Source organism: Rhamphochromis longiceps, linkage group LG4, assembly GCF_057381845.1.
Source record: "Rhamphochromis longiceps isolate RC_006_pf linkage group LG4, R_longiceps_female_GT1.1, whole genome shotgun sequence".
NCBI lineage: Eukaryota > Metazoa > Chordata > Actinopteri > Cichliformes > Cichlidae > Rhamphochromis > Rhamphochromis longiceps.
Window position 1 is genome coordinate 25,405,624 of NC_140560.1, and position 20,069 is coordinate 25,425,692.

Sequence of the window (20,069 nt, forward strand, 5' to 3'; positions counted from 1 at the left end):
AGAACCATCAAGACACAGAAAGGGAGGAGAAGAGGAGAGGAGACGAGAGATGTTTGGCGGAGGAGGGGCAGTGCTGTGGTGGATCTCTTCAGGTTTGACTAATTGAAAGGAAGGGATGCAGACTGGCACAGGAGAGAGAGAGGGAGAGGGAGAGAGAGAATGAAAGAAGCAGGAGTAAGGAAGAGGAGAGGCAGGGGGTGCAGCTTAAATCCTACAAAAGGAAAAGCAAGCAACTGCTCACAGAAGGAAAGATGGACAACTGAAGATAGGCTTGGAAAGGCGTATCAAACAGAAGTGGATTAGACAGGTGTGTGCAGGCAACTCTGTGTGTGCGTGCACGCGTGTGTTTATATGTGTGGACAAAGATATGAGACTGCGATTATTTTTGGCATAACTTAAGAAGTCATTTGGACCCTGGCCAGCTGGCCTCGGGACTGCGAGGAGTCGGCAGGTTTTCTTTTTATTCTTTACCCACTCCCCACCCTTTTTTCTCCTCTTTTGGTCATTTTTATTTATTTATTTATTTTTTTCATTTTTCCACTCAGTCGATTCAGTGGGGTTTATTCAAACAGTCCCAGATATGAAAATAAATCTTTCAAAAGCTCGGTGGGCCTAATTTATTTTAACAGGTGTTGTGAAAACATTTTACATTTACTGAAACATTCACTACACTGCATCTGCCCCTATTTTTGTGTCCCCCCACCGCCGACCCACCCTTCTTCTTGCATCCGTAGCCGTATACTAAGACTCCGTCTCTGTGACAGTGAGCTCACAGCACTGCTCAGCTCAGCAAAGGAAAAAAAACAGACAATTCCTTGTGGTAACATACAATGGCTGCTGCTGTAGCTGGCAAGAAGAGATTCTGAAACAAAAACTTCCTTTAATCTCTGTTAACTCCTCTGACGTCATGAAAGCCACTAATGATTTGGGTCTTGTTGCTGTGACCTTACAGAAATATCCTAGAATTTGTTAGACTGGCTGTACACTTTCCTTTTCCCAAAACAATAAATCTTTAACCAAAAGTCAACAAAAGACTGTTGTGTTAAAAAAGAAAAAAAAATGCCTTTGCCAAAGTTATCCTTACCGCCAGTGTCATTTAAAGGAGCCTAAACTGACAGGAAAGCACGTCCAGACTACTGCCCATGCCAGGGCAGCTGAAGTTGAGAGACCTTTTTTTCCCTCTTATTTTAGCCAACCTGAGAAACTGAGGTTGAAAGTTTGCGATGGGATATTTTGTTACTTTAGTAGCCAAAGTAGGGGCGTTTCCATGGATATGTTTAGGGTCAATGCATAAGGTTAAAATATTCAAATTTTTGTAACAGCCCGCATAATCAGTAAAAGAAGTGTAATGCTGGTACATCTGGGTGCTGAAACCTTGAAAGAATGCTGCATTTCTGAACATTTTTGCTGTTTTCTCCGGGCTTAATGGAGCAAAAATAATATCCATCTTACATTTTATGTGGCTTTTCTTTATCACCAACTCATTTCAAATGCCCGCAAAACTTATTATATTGAAAAGAGGAATTAATTCTTAATTCACTCACCAAATAGGAGTAATAAAAAATAAATGTGATTAGCCTGCTCCATATAGCCACAGTCCATTGTTTATCCCCACTAAGTGACTAGTTAGCAAGCAAAGGAGATAATTGTTCTCATCTGCTTGTTACGTGCTAGATTTCGGGCTTTTAATCTGCAGAAAAATGTGTCAGAGGAATAGCGGAAACAAAGACGTTCCGCGCAATGACAGGTATATGCCAGAAACGTGCGAATCGTAAAATCGTTTTTGAATACAAATTTGAACTGCTTTGCTTAGATATGCATGCAAGCAGCCACTTTAAAAACAGAGAAAAAGAAGAAGAAGAAAAAAAAATAAAAACACAGCACTTCTTTGAGGTTACAAGCGAAACACTAATGCACCGACACAAGCACAAGTCAATGCCTGCTCTGATGCTGGTGGGGTTCTGCTGACACCCGGAGAGAGAAGGCGAGAGTCTGGGTAATTGTGCCGCTCATTTTGATGACTTGCTTTTTATGCAAAACAGGAAAAAGACAATATGCAATTATCTTGAGGAGGGAACAGCTGAATGTGGTTGATGAACAGTCTGGATTCAATCATGCTCTTAGTGCGTTATATGCAATTAAACTGCAATAGAGATAATGGCCTCCATTGCCAACTGAGTAATAATCCCAGTCATAATCACCTCCATTACTTTTATTAGGCTTGGCATTATCTTCATCACTCTTAATATTATTTTACTTTTCCACAAGAAGAAAGTGTTTGACAATGAAATCTAGAAAGTATAAGATAAAGGAAACACTGATGCTTACAAAATGAGTTTGGAGGGAAATGTCTGAGATTGGGCTGACGCCGGAGCTAATATTTTGGAGAAGTCTAGAGTTTAATCTGGTGTAGCATCTGTCCACTGAGTCAGCGGCCTGGTGCCCGGGGCATCAGAGCAAGGAAGTTGCTGGGAGATATCATATGACTTAACAATCTTCATGACAATACAGCATCTCAGCTGTAATCCACTTAATCATCCCTGGACACATAACATGCAGGTGGGGTGCCGCTGATGAGTGACCACGAATTTCAAAAAAAAAAAAGAGAGAAAAGCAACACTTCCCACTGGTCTCCCCACCAATAACATCTGGGCTATTCTTAGATAATAAATATATTATAACCGGGGGCTGAAATAACAAGAGTCCATCCAGGATTGTGATTCACCAGGTAATTTTAGGTGGCCATCACAGTGCGTAATTAGCAAGATGTAAATCTGAAGGTGAAGACACAGAAAAGCTGACCTTACGTTAATATATTAATAAGATGATTTGTCTTGTGTTTATCTGTCACCCCAATTAATTCCTGAAACACCCAACTTCATTAATCCCTCAGCTTTATCGTTATCTGACTTCCTGGCTGTATGGAGACAGAATATGAGGTGTTGAAGTTGGTTTGTGAGTGTATGTGCGTGTGTGTCGAGTAAGGGTTTAGTAATTCTGATTGGTGGGAACCTTTTTAAGACTGTGATGGAGACACCGGCTGAAAGCTCTGCAATCACTGCAACTTTTTTTTTTTTACTGGCACACAGTCGCATGTGCTGCTTCAGAGGGCCCTGAGTGACATTCCTGCTGACATGAATCGAATACCGCAAGATTCTGTGGCTGAACTTTTAACCCTGTGTCTGTATCCAGAAAACCGTGGCACAGTGCTCTATCCCAAACATGCTGGGTGTGGGCCTATTTTAGTGCATAAATAAAAGGGTTGGAGCCCAGACGATTATAAGCCATACTTTGGTGCAAACCTAGCGCGACACAAAAATATACAATATCAGAGTAACAATACACCGTGCAAAGCTGCCTCCAATAATGCCAGGACATAAATATCACCTCATCCAGATGGTGCGGTCAGATGAGGGGCTGTGTGTTTGTGTACATGTGTGATTTGAGGTACCTTCATGCGAATGGGGAAACCAGATTTGCGAGGCGCTCGAGTGGGGTCCGCCACGGAAGGAGGGCGAAGAGGGCGAGGAGGGCGGCCGGGAGGGATGAGACGGGTGGGAAGGAGGGGAACCCAGACTACTGGCCAGAAAGGTCCCCATGAAGGAGGCAGAAGAATTGCCCATCAATCCACTGCCTGCATTCCCACAGGAACAAAAGGTAAGGAGAGAGAAGAATGGTTAGAATTGGGAGTGTGTGTACACTGGGACAGTGAGTGTGACTAAAAAGGAAAAACAACAAGAATAGCTTTGCATCTCAGTGTGAGGCCCACTCATATATACATATTTTTCTTCTCTTTTTTTGGTAGAATCATTAAGCCAGGCAAATGTGATCGCTGCTCTCGGGAGAGGCTGAATGAGTGAGAGAGCGTATGTGTGTGACAGAGAGAAAGTGTGAGACTCTCCTCCCCCTCACTGTCAGCAGAGTCCTCTTCCCTCGTCTTCTCTCCCCTCACACCACCTCTCCCCATGGGCAGACAGAGGTCTCATCTCACAGCTGAGTACACACTTTCTCAGGCTCTCTCCCTCTCGCTCTCACACACTTTTGCTCCTGCTCCCCAGTGTCCCTTTCTCAATTTCTCTCCCTCCCTCCATTATCTTGTGCTCTCCATCTCTCACTTTCATGCCCTCAATCTCTTTTATTGCTTTGCTCCATTTCACCTCCTCTCTGTCTGGTTTTCTTTCAGTCTTGCTTTTTCTCTGCGTGACGCTGACAATCCCGTGCTCTTCTTTCTTCTCTGGTTCCATTTCGGTGTTTCACTCCTTTCTCCTTCCTCCTGCTTTGTTACAAAAGCTGTCTTCACTCTTCTCGTCCCCTCCTCTGTCCCATTTTGATGTGCAGAAATACACCATGCCTCTTCCAAATCCTCATTGTCTCTTCCTTCCCTCCCTCTTTCCCTGTTTCTAGCATTGCTTTGCTTTGTTCTTTACCATAATAATGGCACCAGCAGAGCAATCTGTCCCTGGCTGGCTGAACTGTGTGTTTAACAAGACTATGATGAGTAATTGACCATTTGTAGCAACGCCCGTATGACTGGGGGCTGATTGTCTATTATGCATTGCTGGGCAAGCTGGAGAAAACACACTGATTAACCACTGCTTAAATTGCATTCCCATTACGCGCCCGCCAGTGCACTTGAGCGAGGGGCCCGGGTGCCCAGCTCTTTGCGCATTCATTTCCCCCAAGTCACACCACCGTGAAGTCTCATGCATATGTATGAAGTTGCCTGTATGAGAGCACACATGCAGATACATGCTCAGACACACATTAGTGTATCGTATATCGCGCACACCAAAACACGGGGAGAGCGACACAGTAGAAATTCATTATGAGCCTCTTATGACAAGCTGATCTCCCAAGGAATGCTGAGTGATTTGATTTTCTTGGAGCATGAATCAGTCCAAACATGCATCGATCCTTTTTTTTTTCTTTTTCTGGGAGTGTGAGAACAATTGTGTGGGAGCCTTAATCAGCCAGCCAGTGAGTGAGCACATCCTCTGGGCAGACAGCAGGGATAAACCCATCAGGCTGCTTCTCGCTTTTGCACCGAATAGCCTATGGCTCATAGGCCAGAGCACAGAAGCATGCAGAGGCGTGCGCGCACAAACACACAACACGTACAAAAGCACCTCTGTCACACTTGGTACCACCGCCCCAGACAGGTGGAAATCCCCCACGATCCCCAACCTTACAGCGCCCTGCCTCGAAAAACTACCTTACAACCAATCCTGCGTGTGTGTGTGTGTTTGTGCGCATGTGGATGCAGCGACACTCTTGGAGGTCTCTGAAATTTGATCACAGAAAGAAATGAAGCCAAAGTGTGTTGTGATTCATTTCTCTTTTGCTGTAGATTATCTGGATTATCAGGTTATCTTAGTCTAAGCCTGTAAAATTGGGCTGGAGGTTTTTATTTAGATCCACTTCTAATAACAAAACATTGGAACAAAATAATGAGACTACATCTCCTAAATCACATGGTAGCAAAAATCTTCTATTTAATCAGATTTCAATTGTCTATAGCAACATTTCACATGTTGATGGGAGACACTGTCAAGTAGCCTGGTCACATGCTACACTATCCATGCTGTTCTCCTTTTGCTCTGTATCAGTCCCCATTCCCCTCTGCTGCCACCTCCTATCACTTGGTCCCTGTGGAGGGCTCCTGGCATGGTTCTGCGGAGTTCAGAGTGGGTGTCGGGGGCCAGTGGAGGTGGGGGGTGGGTGGGTGGATTATGGCCAGCATGCTCACCAGGCACACATCCAACCTTCATCATCCAGACACGTCGGGCTCCTGTATGTCACCGCCCTCCATGCTGCACACTCATTGCCCCCCTCCCCTCTTCTGCCTGTCGCCCCCAGGAACCCCAGCTTTCCTCAGTGCCTCCGGCTCACATAAATCAGCTAATCCTCCTGCATTATTAACAGCCTTGCCTCAGAGTGAGAGAGGGAGAAAGGGTGAGAGAGACATAGAGTGACAGAGAGAGGCTGCAAAGCCCCTCTTAACGCAGTGAGGAGAGAGCCTCTGCCAGAAAGACAAGGAAAGGAGAAGGACAATACATTAAAAAGGGGATGTGTAGATGTCGGGCAAGGAGATCTTTGAAGTTTAAGCCTGTGTTCAGGGAGAAAGGGATTGAATGAAAACCTCAGAAGGGTCTTGGATCAAATCAAACCACAAGCCCTTCCCACAGCACAACCAAATCAGACCTTCCAGTGGTCCAGTTTGGCCATGGCATCTTCACTTGGTGAAGGACTGATGTAAACTGTAGCAGGTGAGAGTTAGTGGTTGGCAGACTCCTCAACCTGTCAATCACACTAAATAACCTCTCCCTTAGTGTTATAGTTGCCTCCTACTGAAAGTATGCTGTGCATGACGCCACACAAATTCCTGCTTCTTTTTTTTTTCTTCAAATTTTCATACTCTTGTTTAGAAAACACAAACTCCACTCACGCTGCGTTAATACAATGCCCTCCCTGAACCCATTTAAATCCTAATGAATCAGAGGTGTCGGTGAGAAAGCACATAGGTTATAAAAGTGGGCTGGTTTTTCACCTTTCTTTCACTTCGGATGCCAACTAAAGCAGTGCAGAACAAGTGGAATAAAAGTCTGAGCCATGACGGCACCACTGCTCGACTTACTATTACAGTTTTAGTGGTGTAATAAATAGTGACTTAGCTGTTGCTCCACCGCCTCCTTGTAAAAGTTATGTTTTCTTCGCCTGTGTGTTTTCTCTAAACTGTGTTTATTTATTTCTCCAGTTCCTAAGTGGAGCCAGCAGTGCAGTTGTATGCGCTCTTAAGAAAATCGGGTCATGTGCATCCTAATCGGCACCGATCCCTGACAGAGATGAAGATTAATCCTATTAGGGAATTAAAGGAGAAGGGGACACCGGGATAAGGGGAAACCCACCTCCCTTCCTGACATCTCAACACCACATCCCAACACTCAAACTCACACAGTTGTGTTCACATAGATCCAGAGAAACAAACACAAATGCCGCAGAACCTCCGGAGGTGGAAGTGTTAACTAGTGCTACTGTTTTGCTCCGGCGTTGGTGTGCAAGGGTGAAGGAGACCAGTTTGCGTGCAACAACAAAAATATACATGCATGCACACACAATAATGTGGGCCCAGGCATGGGCCCCTGAGGGCGGCACGGAGTGAGCAGCAGGCAGGGAGGCGTAGCTAGGAGAACGAAGGCCCAGTTGTCATGGGAACGAAAGAGAAACAGCGCTCGAGGCAAGGAGGCTGAATACGAGCCATTACAACAGCAGTGGGCAGATGCAGTTGGTCAGCATGCTGCTCAGCAAGAACAGCCAGTCTACCTTGAAACCCCACTTAGGTCACAGTTGCAATCAAACACACACTCGTCCAGTGAATTTAAACAGGTTTCAATTGTCAAGTTGAGGGGAGGATGTGATGTCATCATACAACTCGGGGTAATTTGGGGCCTTGACGAAGCATAATACAATCTCATCTGCATGTGGACCACAAAGTGATGGGGTAAAAGGAAAAAAAAAAGCTAGGAAGACAACAAGCACCCACCCACAACATCTTGTTCTTTTCAACGCTGGGAATCAGATCAAAAATTTCTCCTGAAGAGGCAGACGCCCATCCACATGCGCTTGTGTTTATGAGCATGTGAGGGAGCACATGGGGATCTACAACTACGCCTCTAAGAAGAAGAAGAAGAAGAAGAAGAAGTACATTTATTTCACCTTGGATCATATTTCTCTGTCTGCTCTTGAAAAACAAGCCAAGGCAGTCTAAAGCCCTCCGTCTTATTCACAGACCGCAGCCCGAAGGGACGGATGGACGTGTCGTCTAGACAAAGAAGCCAGACGCACAATGAGAAGTGAGAGTGATGGTGACGCGAGGAGAAGAGAGACGGAAAGAAAATTGCAGATGTGACTGCATCAACCTGCTCTCCACAGCTCAGTGATCACCAAGTGCCACAGAGTGGAGGGAAGAAGCAGAAGAAGAAATGCCAGAGAATAAAAACACACAGACACACAACCAGTTTATAAGAGCTCGTATCAGAGAGTCTGTGAGCAGTTTAGGTCGCTCAGTGAACGGTCAGTGCCATGTGGCAGCTGTACTCTCTCTCACTCTCTCAGTCATGTCCTCTGACAGAAAATACACACTCCCCTTCTTGTCTTAAATGAATGAAATTAACATCAGATTGGTGATTCAAGGGAAAATAAATATAAATGTACTTCTTCCAGGAGCTGCTAGTTACTGGCACTGCTTTAACACAGAAAGAAACGCGACAGAACATATACTGGTAAGCTAGGTTTTATATTATATCAGACATTTAAGAATTTCTGTGTTTAGCTGTAAATTGTAGCAGCTTGTTTCTTTAGCACTTGTTTACGAAAGAACCCACTATGAAAGTAGGAAACAGCAAGGAAGAAACAGACATTTGAAGAGTTACTTACCAAGTAAAAACATACTGAGCAGGATGCTCGTTGGTAAGCGAACTTCACTCCCACTTCAGTGTCTTTTTCATCAGAGTTTCCTACTAATGTAGTTCCATGTTCTGCCCAGGAATTCAGACGCCCAAGAAGAAGCCAGCCAGACTTTCCACACATACACATTCACTCAAACACAGGACTTAGTTTTTGACCCTCCAGTAACACAGACTGGATTGGGCAACTGTACACATCAGCAGCCCCAGACAGACTGCACTGCTACCCTGGAGGGCCGCTGACTAACCCAGCACCTACTTCCTCACAATAAAACACAGATGGAATTTCAAATGGCTACTAAAGTGGGGGGATTTCCTTCAAACAGTCAAAGTCATCTTGAAAACATTAGTGCAACTGGTAGCCAAATTCCTCCTCACTTCAGAACGGCTGTAGCAAGTTTTTTTCCCCTTCCTCTTCTTAACTTGCCCCCTGCTTTACAAACTCCCACCTCCCTGACTTTTTTCTTTCTGTGTCGATGTCAGGCTTGATGGTGGGACTGGGGGAGTGGGCTACTGCAGGAGGATCAGAAGTATACTGAAGTGAGGGAGAGAAAGAGTGAGAGAGCGAGCAGGCAGTCCAGTCCTGGACCTGGGCCCAGTGCAGGGGTGGGGGAAAGTGCCAGCAGCGGACGCCTCCAACACTCTCCACACTGCGTGCCTGTGGAGTGAGTTTAGTGGATGTGGTCAGTGTGGGGGTGGGAGAAAGAGAACCAGTTATAAGAATGGATGGCGAAAGAGAGTGAGAAAGCCTCGTTACTACATGCAACATCCAGAGGAGGGGAAAGGGGTGAGAGTTTAGAGTAGATAAGAGACCGAGGAACTGTGAGAAACTTTCAAAGTGAAATCAGCAGAGAGCGTGTGGGAGTATGTGTGTGTGCGTTTATGAACATATGTGATCCTTTGTGTGTGCGATTGTGCATCCGTATGGTGGTCGTCTCGCTCAAGTTGACAGCCTGTGTTTGCTGAGTGGCTTCGTGGTCAGCCACTCTCTCACTACTGAAGTGATGACGGGGTAAAAGGGATTCTGGGAATTCTTTGCATGAGTACAATGCAAATAAAATTGGCCTGGAGAGGTCAGCTGAAGAACCCCTGCCACTTCACCCAGCTGTTTATACAATATAGAAGTCGACATGATGTGGATAAGAGATTCTAATCCTAAACAAATTAGACCAACTGGCTCACTCAAGTTTGGCAGGGAGCCCGAACATAACAATGGAGCCACACATGCCACGCTAAAGAGAAAACGGGAGAAAATGTGCACACATGCCACCAGCGTCTCTCTTTATCTATTCTACTCCTCGAACCTTTTCACTGTTTATACAGCAGTTTGCAAAACTGCAAAAGCCAGCATCACATGTGTCTAGGTACCTGGCCAGGCTGCCATTTCAAGGAGTACAGCACGTCATGTTTATCACAATTAATCATTCATGAAGCTCTTTTTCAGAAAGGTTTATTTTTATCAAAAAGGAGCTTCCTCTTCAGTTCCATAGCCGCTGTGCCAACACTGGTATGAGGGGCAGGAGGGGGCCAACAGAAAGAGATATCAATGTCTGATAGAGTTCCTGCTGAAGAGGTGTGTTATGGGCAAAGTAAATAAAGAAGACAGACTGAAATTTCATGGCTATTTTCTGGGGAGCGGGCCAGGAAGTGTTGTTTAAGAGACAATCAGACATCTGACTGTCAAAGTGAGATTGTGCTAAGCGGTGAAGATTGCAGGTGAGAGCTAGAGCGGAGTAAAAAACTGGGGTAAGAGTGGGGCGATGAAGGGTAAAGTGCAGTGCTAAGGTTTAATGCTACTCACTGTTTATTGCTATTAAAATATTAATAGCCTCAGGCAAAGGTTTGGGCTCATCACTTAGACCCTTGTTTAAGCGCGCTTGCTGTGAGCCATGTGAAAGTGCAGTTGTTTGCTGAGTCACTGGCCTCATCTGTGGAGAACAAGCAGACATTCCAGGTCCGGGACTCGGAAGGTGGGAGGACAGATTCGAAACAGCAACAGCACCAGGCCAGGCCAAATGAGCTCAAGGCCCATTACCTTCCTTTTATACTCACCCACACATGCACACTCTCTTTACCTAGTCCCACAACAGAGATTTAAGAGAACATACAAGAAAACCACAACACGAAATCACCGCATTCTGCTTTTGCTCGTTTCTGTCCTTTCTGTGAGAACTTAAGTGTTCATGATGTAACAGGAAGTGCAAATTACTCAAGCAGTTTTCTCATTACGAAGTGTTTTCTCTCAAAGCACATAGTTATTTCCGTCAGCATTTTACTTTATTAAACTTCCCTCCACGCTTTACTAAACCTATTCCTTTTTTTCCCTCTTGGCTACGTGGATAAAATGCAAATGTTTCTTATGGAACGGGCATAAAAGGCATCAGATTTAGTTGGAACTACTTTACTCCTTGTAACTTCTACAGGACATTTGATGTGTCCAGACCAAACTGGTGGTTGTGCTTGTTAACTGACCCATTGTTCCACGAGGGTCATTTGTTGCATCCCAGCTCTTTATTCCCGAGGCATGAAATTGCGATTCCCATAGTGGGGCTCGTTCTCTCATCCACAGATTCACGCTAACATCCACATTTTTATTTTGCCTTCTCTTCCCTTCTCTGGTTGATCCTGTCTTTATGATATACGCACACAGCAGCAGCACACCCAAACACAAAAAGAGCCGCCCACAGCTGCGTCAGGCCATCTCTCTAACAATCCAATCTGTTTTCTTTCCCATGATGTTTCCCATTGGCACAGGGAGGAGAAAATCAGATTTACTCCCCCACAGGGCCCATGCAGTTGCACTGATATGGAAAATGATTTCAGTGCTGCTTGAGCCCATAAACATTATTTTGGTCTCCCCTGTTAATGACACATTTCTTCCCAGCATTGTGGATCTCACAGAGGAAGAGATGAGATTCAGGGGGCGAACAAGGGAGGAGGAGGAAGAGAGGAAGAGGGGAGGAATCCTCCAGGGCCTCGCATACGACAAGGGAGTCCTTCACCCCTCAAACTGCTTTCTGACATCCAAGACTTATTCAGCCTCTTCTTCATTCACACACGCACACACTCAGAAATACAAACAGCTAATCATCCTACCAATCATTCAGGAGCTTGAATTGCATGGGTCATTAAATACCACCACACTCCCCAAATCCCAAAAAACAAACAGACAGAAAAAATAATAATTCCCCGTTAGAAAGCAGAGCAGAGTCAAAGAAGGCTTTCTCACCTCTCTCTGTATCGAGCTGTCAGCCTGATTCTAAACACACCATGTTTGGCTCCGGGGCTCAAAGCCGCCTTACTACAATTGTGTCATACAGCCCACATATCTTTTTATTGGTGGTAGCAGCCAATATAGCAGCCCCTCTTCTCCTCCTTTAATGCGGGGATAAAATTTATACTTTTAGCGGTGTGTTACAAACACTTTCTGCCCGAGGCATATTGTCAACGACAGGAGCACGCCGTTGCCTTGAGTCCTAAACGCAAGTCATTTAATATGATGGTGTTAAAAAAGAGACTCCAACAGGCCAATAGTGAGGCACTAAACCTCCCATTTGGCATCCATTAAAGCCCATCTGCAGGAACAAATACAAGCCGGATGAGCAGGAAACAGCCACGTTAGCTATGACTAAAAACTATCCTTCATTTGTGAATATTCACTCACAGGTCTCTGAAAACTCTAGATCCAAAAATGGGATTTTCATGGTCCTCCTGTTTCACTGGAAAGATCAGATGGAATGCTCTGAATCTGGTTTGTTTTACAGCTGATAACTGATCCTTCTAAATCCATTGGTTTTATGTTCTGGCCATGGGGATGGATGGGTGACTAACGGCAGCTTGCGTGCCATGTTTCAGCCGACGCAGGCAAAGCTCAGCCAGCCAGGTCACGGACACAGACATGCCTCGTAGTGGGGAAAAAAGAGAGATTAAAACAAGGATTCAGCACTATTCTCTAATTAGTACCCTGTTAACTTTTGAACTTAATTGGTTAATTGAGATGTGGTTAGACCGGGCAGGTTTCCCCTCCCTCAGGGTGACCATACGGCTCCAGCATTTCAGCCTGGCAGTGCCTGGCACAGGAGGTGGCTGCGTCTCTCTCGCTCTCGCTCTCCTTCTCTTTTTGAGCATCCCACCGCTCCACTGACGAGGAGTAATGATGCCGCACAGGAGGCAGTAAAACTGTGTTTTGCGAGTGTGTTTTAGCAGAGATTGTACCCATGCACTGCACATATGCTCGTGCCACATCAAAGCGGTGCTTTGACTACCCAGTCCTGGGTGGTCTAATCCTCTCTTCTCTCAACCAGCAGTGCTAGGTAGATAGACTTTGGAAAAGTGTAGTGTGGATGTTGGTGGATGTTACCTCACCACAGGCAAGGGTTCTGTCAAATTCAGAAGTTAGTTTGCTTTGGAGGAGACATGGGCAACGTGCTGAGGGAGAATAAAAGTGCGCTGCAATGCATACACAGATAAACGCACGCTCACGCTTGGGCGTCGCATTGCTCGAGTCTCCCCATCTCCTTTGGTTCATGCACAATGATAACCACAACACCACATAAATCTGCAAGCAGCTCAATTCATTGGAGCAAATTTTGCCTGCTGTCTTCCCTTTTTCACTTTCATCCCTTCTTCTCCATTTGCTCCTTCGAGCCCCATCACTCATTCCCCTTCTCAGTTTTCCTTTTCCGTCCTCACACCCTCTCCATCATCCCACATCACTCTCCCTCCATCCCCCTGCTGCTCAGTTCCATATTTCTGTCCTCCCTCATCACCTCGGTCTCTTCCCTCAGTTGGCGTCAGCCACATGCTTCAAAATGGAAACACTTTCTCTTCATTTTCAGTTTTTTTTCTCTTTAAAAATCACTTTTCCTCCCACTCTCTTGTCCCATTTGCGCTCCGTTTCTCTGCTCTTGTTTGTCCATCAGTGTTCACAAGGTCCAAAAGTGTAATGAACATCTTGTTTTATGGGGTTAGCCCCTCCCTATATCAGAGTCACCCATAAATCAACATCCTAGCATTCAAACGGCAACGAGGACTCGTCGGAATGTCCTGTTCTCCCCAGTCTTCCCATCTTTTCTCCCTCCCTCCGTCTGTAGCCTGGCACCTCATTTAGGTCATGCAGAGCAGTCCCGGACATCAGGGGTCTGGTTGGAGTCACTACGTTGCTGCTGTCCTCCAAGTTCTCTTGGATTGTCCTGTAATATGATAAAGTCTGATGTCTGTGAGAGAAACAGAAGGCAGCTCCCTGCTCTGGCTTCTCTCTTTTTGATGTAGCCTGTCAGAGGCACAGAGCAGAACAGTGCAGATAACAGAGCCGGGAACCGCTGCACCAGCCAGTCCAAGGTCTTTCTGCAGCCCTGAATGTAATTTGCTGTTGGTTCACAGGGGGAACAAAGGAAAAATGTTTAATTCTTGTAGCGTTCGGCTAAGACAAATGCAAGCAGTTTTGTTCTGATAACCTACAGACAAGGGGAAGCGAGGCACCTGGGTAGCCAAGGCCAAACATTATACAGTATCACCTTGTAAAGAACACAGTGTATAATCTCACATGCATAACCTTGACTTCTCTTGTTACCAAACGTCTTAGCCATAATGACAAAACTCTTCTCGACTCATGGAGATAACCACTTCCTCTCCCACTTTATCCATCTGCACTTTCAAATGCACCAGTTTAGCCAAATCACGCTGCCAAACTGGCCTTTAAAGATGAGTTATATCTTGCGATAACTCTTGACACCGGTCATCTATGGAATGCTGCTGCCGGTGCTGCTCAACATCTGCAGCCACAAAGGCAGAAATGAGTAAAATTAAGAGCATTTCCTGTCATCATTACAAAAGAACGGAGCTCATCATTGCACAAACATCAGCAGATGAAGTGTAACACAGAGCAAGGCAGCAGCAAAGACAAAACCCCCCACAAATTTAAATGCCTCTTGTCTCCCCTCCTGTTCCCTGACCTGCCATGACCTACCTTAGCCTCCTCTGCTCTCCAGCTGGTTATCTTGACGGCTTTAACGACTCATTGTGGAAGAGGCAAAAATACAAGGTCAAACCACGGAGGAGGAAGGGGGATTGTTTTTTCTAGATCAGCTGCTCATTCCTGTCTGTGTGGATGAACAGCTACCACTGCAGTCCTCCATTACTTTTACAGTGATCGCATTTAGTATGTTGGAGGGGCATTATGGGCCATCATGTGTTATCCTCCCCTCTGTATTTGTCTGGGACACACACACACACACATATATATATAAAAGAAATAGCAGAGAAGAAGGGAACAGACCTTGTGGGCTTACAACAGGCTTGCAGCATCTGATCGAAGTCAACAGATGTGTTGCAGCTGCTTGTTTGGTTTGCCTTAGCAGATCCTTCCAATCACACACACTTACTGACAAGTCACACAAAAACACCACTAAATACTGAAAAGTTATAAACCTGCAAGTTAAAAAAAATGTTTTCCAACTGGCCATGTCTAATAGTTCTATACTAGCAGTGTTTTAGGTTTCAAATAAAAACTCAGTATCCCTGAGTAACTATTAAAGTTACTTTGAACAGTGCACCTATTCTTATTTTTCTTTAATTTATGCTTAACATTGGTGGCCATAAAATATATCAGCACCTATGCTGGGTCAGAAAGCCAAAATTTATATGAAAGGTCTGAACTCATGCAATGATTTGGTGAATGTATGAAACAAATGAAGCAAGTCATAGCTGTGGTGGGGTTGACCGGAGAACACGAGGGAAAAGTGATGCAGGGAAACCTCGGCTGGGAGTCTGCATGCTCACAGGAGAGCAACAGCTTTCAGCAGGTTATCATAACGCCAGTGTGAGCCAAGCGCCGTCTAGATCTGGCAGAGGCCATAATGGAGAGGAGGGGCGTGTGGAGGGGAAGCGGCGAGGAAGCAGACTAAAGAAGAGTTATTAGGGTGCTGTGAGGCAATGAGGGGAAGAAGGTCTCCTGAAATGTTTTGACACAGAGATCACAAATGTGACACAGGTGCTTAAACACAGATTTTGAAAATCAAAACACGGACATCTTTCTTTTTGCGTCCTCTCCCCTGCGTCCTTTGTTTTCTTCTGCTTTTTTTTTTGAGACAACTATTAGTTGTCACTTCACCTTAAACCGCTCATTCACTGATGCTTAATGGCAAAGCGTGTTTTATGACTGTCAGACTGATTCGTTACCAAGCTGAGCAATAACAGCAGAGTCCAGGTTCTTTACGCAGACTGCCAGCACCCTAAACACCCCATTATTTTAATGGGTTAACATGAAAACCAGACAGTCTAGCAGAACGAATAACCTGTGCTGGGACCGCAGCTTTATCCATTGTTTTGTGCTGTATGTATTACCACATGCACCGCATTCCCTCACAGCCACTGTGTGAGTATGGATTTGTGTTTTGGAGAGTGTGGTTTCTAGCCTTTACTGTATTTGATCTGGCATAGCTTTCTATTGTGGCGATGGGCTTTGCTCTCCTCAGATAAGAGAGCAGTTATGTCAACACTGGGTGCTGTGAAGGAGCCGCCTGGTCGTGTTGACATTCTACAACATTGCTTATTTACTCTGACCACAGAGTTCAGTCATCATCTAGTTACTAATACGCTAATAACCAGAATCCTCCTGAGGGTGGAGCCCCCTACTGGCACTGCCTGGTACTGACTGTGAGCAGGTGAGTAAAGAGGAGTAGAATGGGGGTAACAAATGGCTTTGAAAAACCCTGAGTTTAAAGCAGGCTGCTAGCAGACTGAAAAAAAAAGCTTGACAAATGCTTCTCACAACACAGACTCAGGCAGCATGAGTCTGCATATTGAGCTGTGCTGAGCAGCCCTATCAGTAAAGAGCCAGTGGAGCAATCCATGCATAATTAGAGTAGGGGGAGGGGGTTAATTGACTTCTTTGAGAAAGATCCTGATTTCTATCAGCCAGTCCCATAATCATGTGAGTCAGGGCTCTCATTAAGCCCCCTCCCTCATTTATCTCTCTTCTCTTCTTCTCTTCCCGTCTAACCCTTTGGCCTCCTATACCCCCCCCCCTCCAATGTTTGTAAAAGAAAAGAAAAGAAAAGAAAAGAAGAGAGAAGAAAAGAAGAGAGAAGAAAAGAAAAAAGGTGAACCCCCATCGGCTCCTGCTGTGTCCTCACCAGGCCAGGAAAGGGTGAGCTAGATTTATAGCTAGCACCTGAGTGAGTAAGGTCCACATAAAGACATGATAAATGTACATTCACATGCACACCAACACTAAAAGCTCCAGACTTCAGTTGACCCGACTGCGACCTCAGTGTGGTAATGTGCTCACCGGCAGATATTAGCAGCAAAAACCAGTTACATTCAGCCCCGTGGCCAGCAGTGTTCTCCATATAAAGTTGCACAAAAGATGCAAACACATTTTTTTTCATTTATTAGTGTCAACAATGATGCTCAAACCACAATGCAGCGGGAACAGCACCATAACAAGTGTTTTGAATTATTTACAAGCAGAAAGTATACACTGCATACCGACATGCCTGCTTGCCACAAACACAATACGTTACGCTGGCATGTCAACACCTATGAATATTTACTTGAAGCATATCCGCTACGACAAGGCTTTTATTCAACATGGTTTTAAACCAATCGCAAAAAAGGACTACGGCTTCCTTCTGGCTGCCGTCCTTTTCGCTTCCCTTTCTCCCTTATTCTGTCTTATTCTATTGCTGCTTTGTGGAAACAGTGAAAGATCTGGAGAAAAACTGAATTCCACTGAGACGGAGTGAGAGAAAAAAATGACATGAAAAAAAGACGAAAAGTGGCAAATGAGAGATTTCCTTCACAAGCCCATACATCACAAGATGTGGGCAGGGGCAGTATAAGGTCCACCTTAAATTTCTTTTAAAAAAAGACTAACTTTTTTCACCCTTTTTAAAAAAAAAAAAATCCTTTCACAAGTAGCTCTAACCACCATTCTCCCTTTGCATGTTCACAAATACAAACCTACACAAACATATGTGCATAATCAAAAGAACACAAACTTTCTCCCTTCCTCTCCGCACAATCTCCCAGATGGTGTATGTGGTGGGATGGCACTGCTCCCCACCAATCTGGTTGTGGCACAGCAGCCTGGCTGACTGGCTCAGAACCGTGCCTCATAAAAATCTCTTGCAGTTAGGTGCAGGGCGGCCTTCAAACAAAAGCAAGTCCAAGCAAGCGTGCTGTAATGAACCCTGCTCATTCTCAAATAAAAACATACAGGCTGGTAGACCCTGAAGTGCAGCTGCTCCTTCAGGTAAGAGACATGGACCAGTGTGGGGAAATATGCCCTTTGGTGAACTTGGTTAATGCATGCAGTGTAGGGCTACACACTTGGTGAGAAGCTGGAAGAGCAGAGGGGCATAGATACCCTACTGGGATTAGGTATCTGTTGAACTGGTAGGGAGGAGGTGGAGTAAGCAATGGGAGCAACTGTCAGCAGCCTTTTTAGCTTCAGCGCTTGCGTGAGTTAATGTGGACTGCTGCTGGATGCGAGACTTAAAAGAACCGCCGTTACACTCGACATACGTGAGCTGGGTAAAGCAAGGTGACGAAATGGCTGGTTTGGAGCGCCGGGAAGGCTCAGCCGGTGCTTGAGAAACTTGAGCCCTGTGCAGGATGGTCCCAGAGACTGATGGAGATCCAAAAGGACTTAGGATCTGCTTTCATTCTGAGTGTTCGCCATCTGCCTAGCTCGAAAGAGAACCCATGGAGCTGGAGAAAACTGACAACTGACAGATGAGACACTGAGCCCAAAAAAAGTGTGTGTATGTGCGTCGTGCATGTGCACGAGTGCAGTCAGCATGTCAGTATTGATCCTCAAAGCAGCTCCACTTTCTGAAATAAGATCTGTCAAACAGGGATACACGCATTTAGTCACACACACACACACACACACACACACACACACACACACACACACACACACACACACACACACACACACACACACACACACACACACACACACAATAGAGTTAATACACTGTGGACCTCATAGCTTAAAGAAAATTTGCTCTCTAAAATAACAGACATCTGCACAACCCTCACATGTTCCACTCTTCCCAACAATCCTCTGCTTCCCACACAGCTGCCTACTTTACCGCTACACACGTGGTATTTATCCATCCAGTTTCCATGTGTACAGATTATTCTAGTCTCGCAATACCCTGTTACCAAGGATGACCAATTCGCTCCTCATACCTCACTGCTTAGCCGACACGTTACTGATCTTGTACATGAATTAATAAACTCAAACTCATCCCATTTTGTTTCCTAACAACCACACACGAATAAACATACACATGACACATTTATGACTGGTAGTCATCAGTGGACTGTTGTTGGGGTTGCATTTGGGGTCCCTGCTGTATGAAAATGCCTCCTGAAGATCTCTCATGTGATCCCGTGAGTAATCCTTGAAACACACCAGTCTATGTAAGAGCCACGACTAAACCAGTAAGTAATCAGCACAGATACACACTAGAAAATTCCTGTGACTCTGTTGAATGTTTTCTCTGACCTCCAGAGCTCAGAGAAACCACAATGATGTCTGTATTTTTTCTGCCTAGATAAAAAAACAGACAACACAGGCCTAAGGGTCTGAAGAAGAAACAGCAGATATTTCCCATAACTGTCAGGCCATATGCAAGGAATATCATGTGATTTTAAGCACTTTACTGCTGAGCTTCTTGTAGAAGGGAAAGAAGCCTTTACACCTGAATAAACACACACACACACACACACACACACGCAAAATCCTAATTATAATTCAAATTATGAGGTGAAAAATAAGCACAGCTTCTTAAAAGTCCTACCTGATTACTTCAGCAACAGGCTTACAATGTATAAATCCATCTGTGTGCTATTATTCAGACATACCCGCTAATCAGCAATGTAATTGAAGCAGGTGGATTTATCAACCAGCAGCCCCATAAAGAACTGGAGAAGAGAGAGATGGATGGAATATAAAATGCCCAGAGATGAGGTAGAATTAGGCACCTGCATCAGCCCCCTGTCCACCCCCACATGCTGCCCTCTCAGCTGCCTGCCACTCTGTTTCCTCTCTCACTCCTTTCATACAATCTCTACACCACACGGCTCCTTTGATTGCCGTTTCCCATGGGCATACACAGACACACACACAAATACAACAGAGGCATACACACAAAAACTCAAAACACACTAAAACACACTTCTTCTGTACTGTTCAGAGACAGTTGTGCCAGCTGAGTTTTGATTTGGAAAGAAAAGTTGCTTCTACTACAAATAATGACAGGCACTCAAGAAACAAGCGGAGCACAGCTATCAAACAGAAAACGCACAAGTATGCAAAAACTTGCGGGAAAACATGCAAAAAGCACAAAAAACCCCCACTCCTTAAAAGCAAGTTTAATCAGAGATACACACAGGCAGCCACCCACACATACCAAACACACACACACACACAAGTGTGTTCACACACCCTCCCATTATGCTGTATAACCAAAAGGCATCGAGCCATTTCAGCAGCTTTCTGAGAGCCAGCCAAGTAAGAGGTCTGTCAGTGCATTAGCCAGCATGTAATCATAGCCCAACCTCACTGCAATTAGAACTGGTTCTAATTCT

The 20,069-nt window shown here is 45.1% G+C and overlaps 1 protein-coding gene across 13 annotated transcripts in view; it reads right to left on the minus strand.

The window, feature by feature from the left end:
- The window catches only part of bahcc1a (BAH domain and coiled-coil containing 1a), a 61,005-nt gene that overhangs the window by 28,180 nt on the left and 12,756 nt on the right, over positions 1-20,069 (minus strand). For 12 of the 13 annotated variants that reach the window (XM_085404072.1, XM_085404067.1, XM_085404069.1 and 9 more), the window contains exon 3: positions 3,452-3,634. In XM_085404072.1, coding sequence (XP_085260198.1) covers positions 3,452-3,634 — 183 coding nt within the window. Of the gene's footprint in view, positions 1-3,451; positions 3,635-8,433; positions 9,588-20,069 lie in introns of those variants that run through there. The other variant, XM_085404071.1, reaches the window with a different exon arrangement.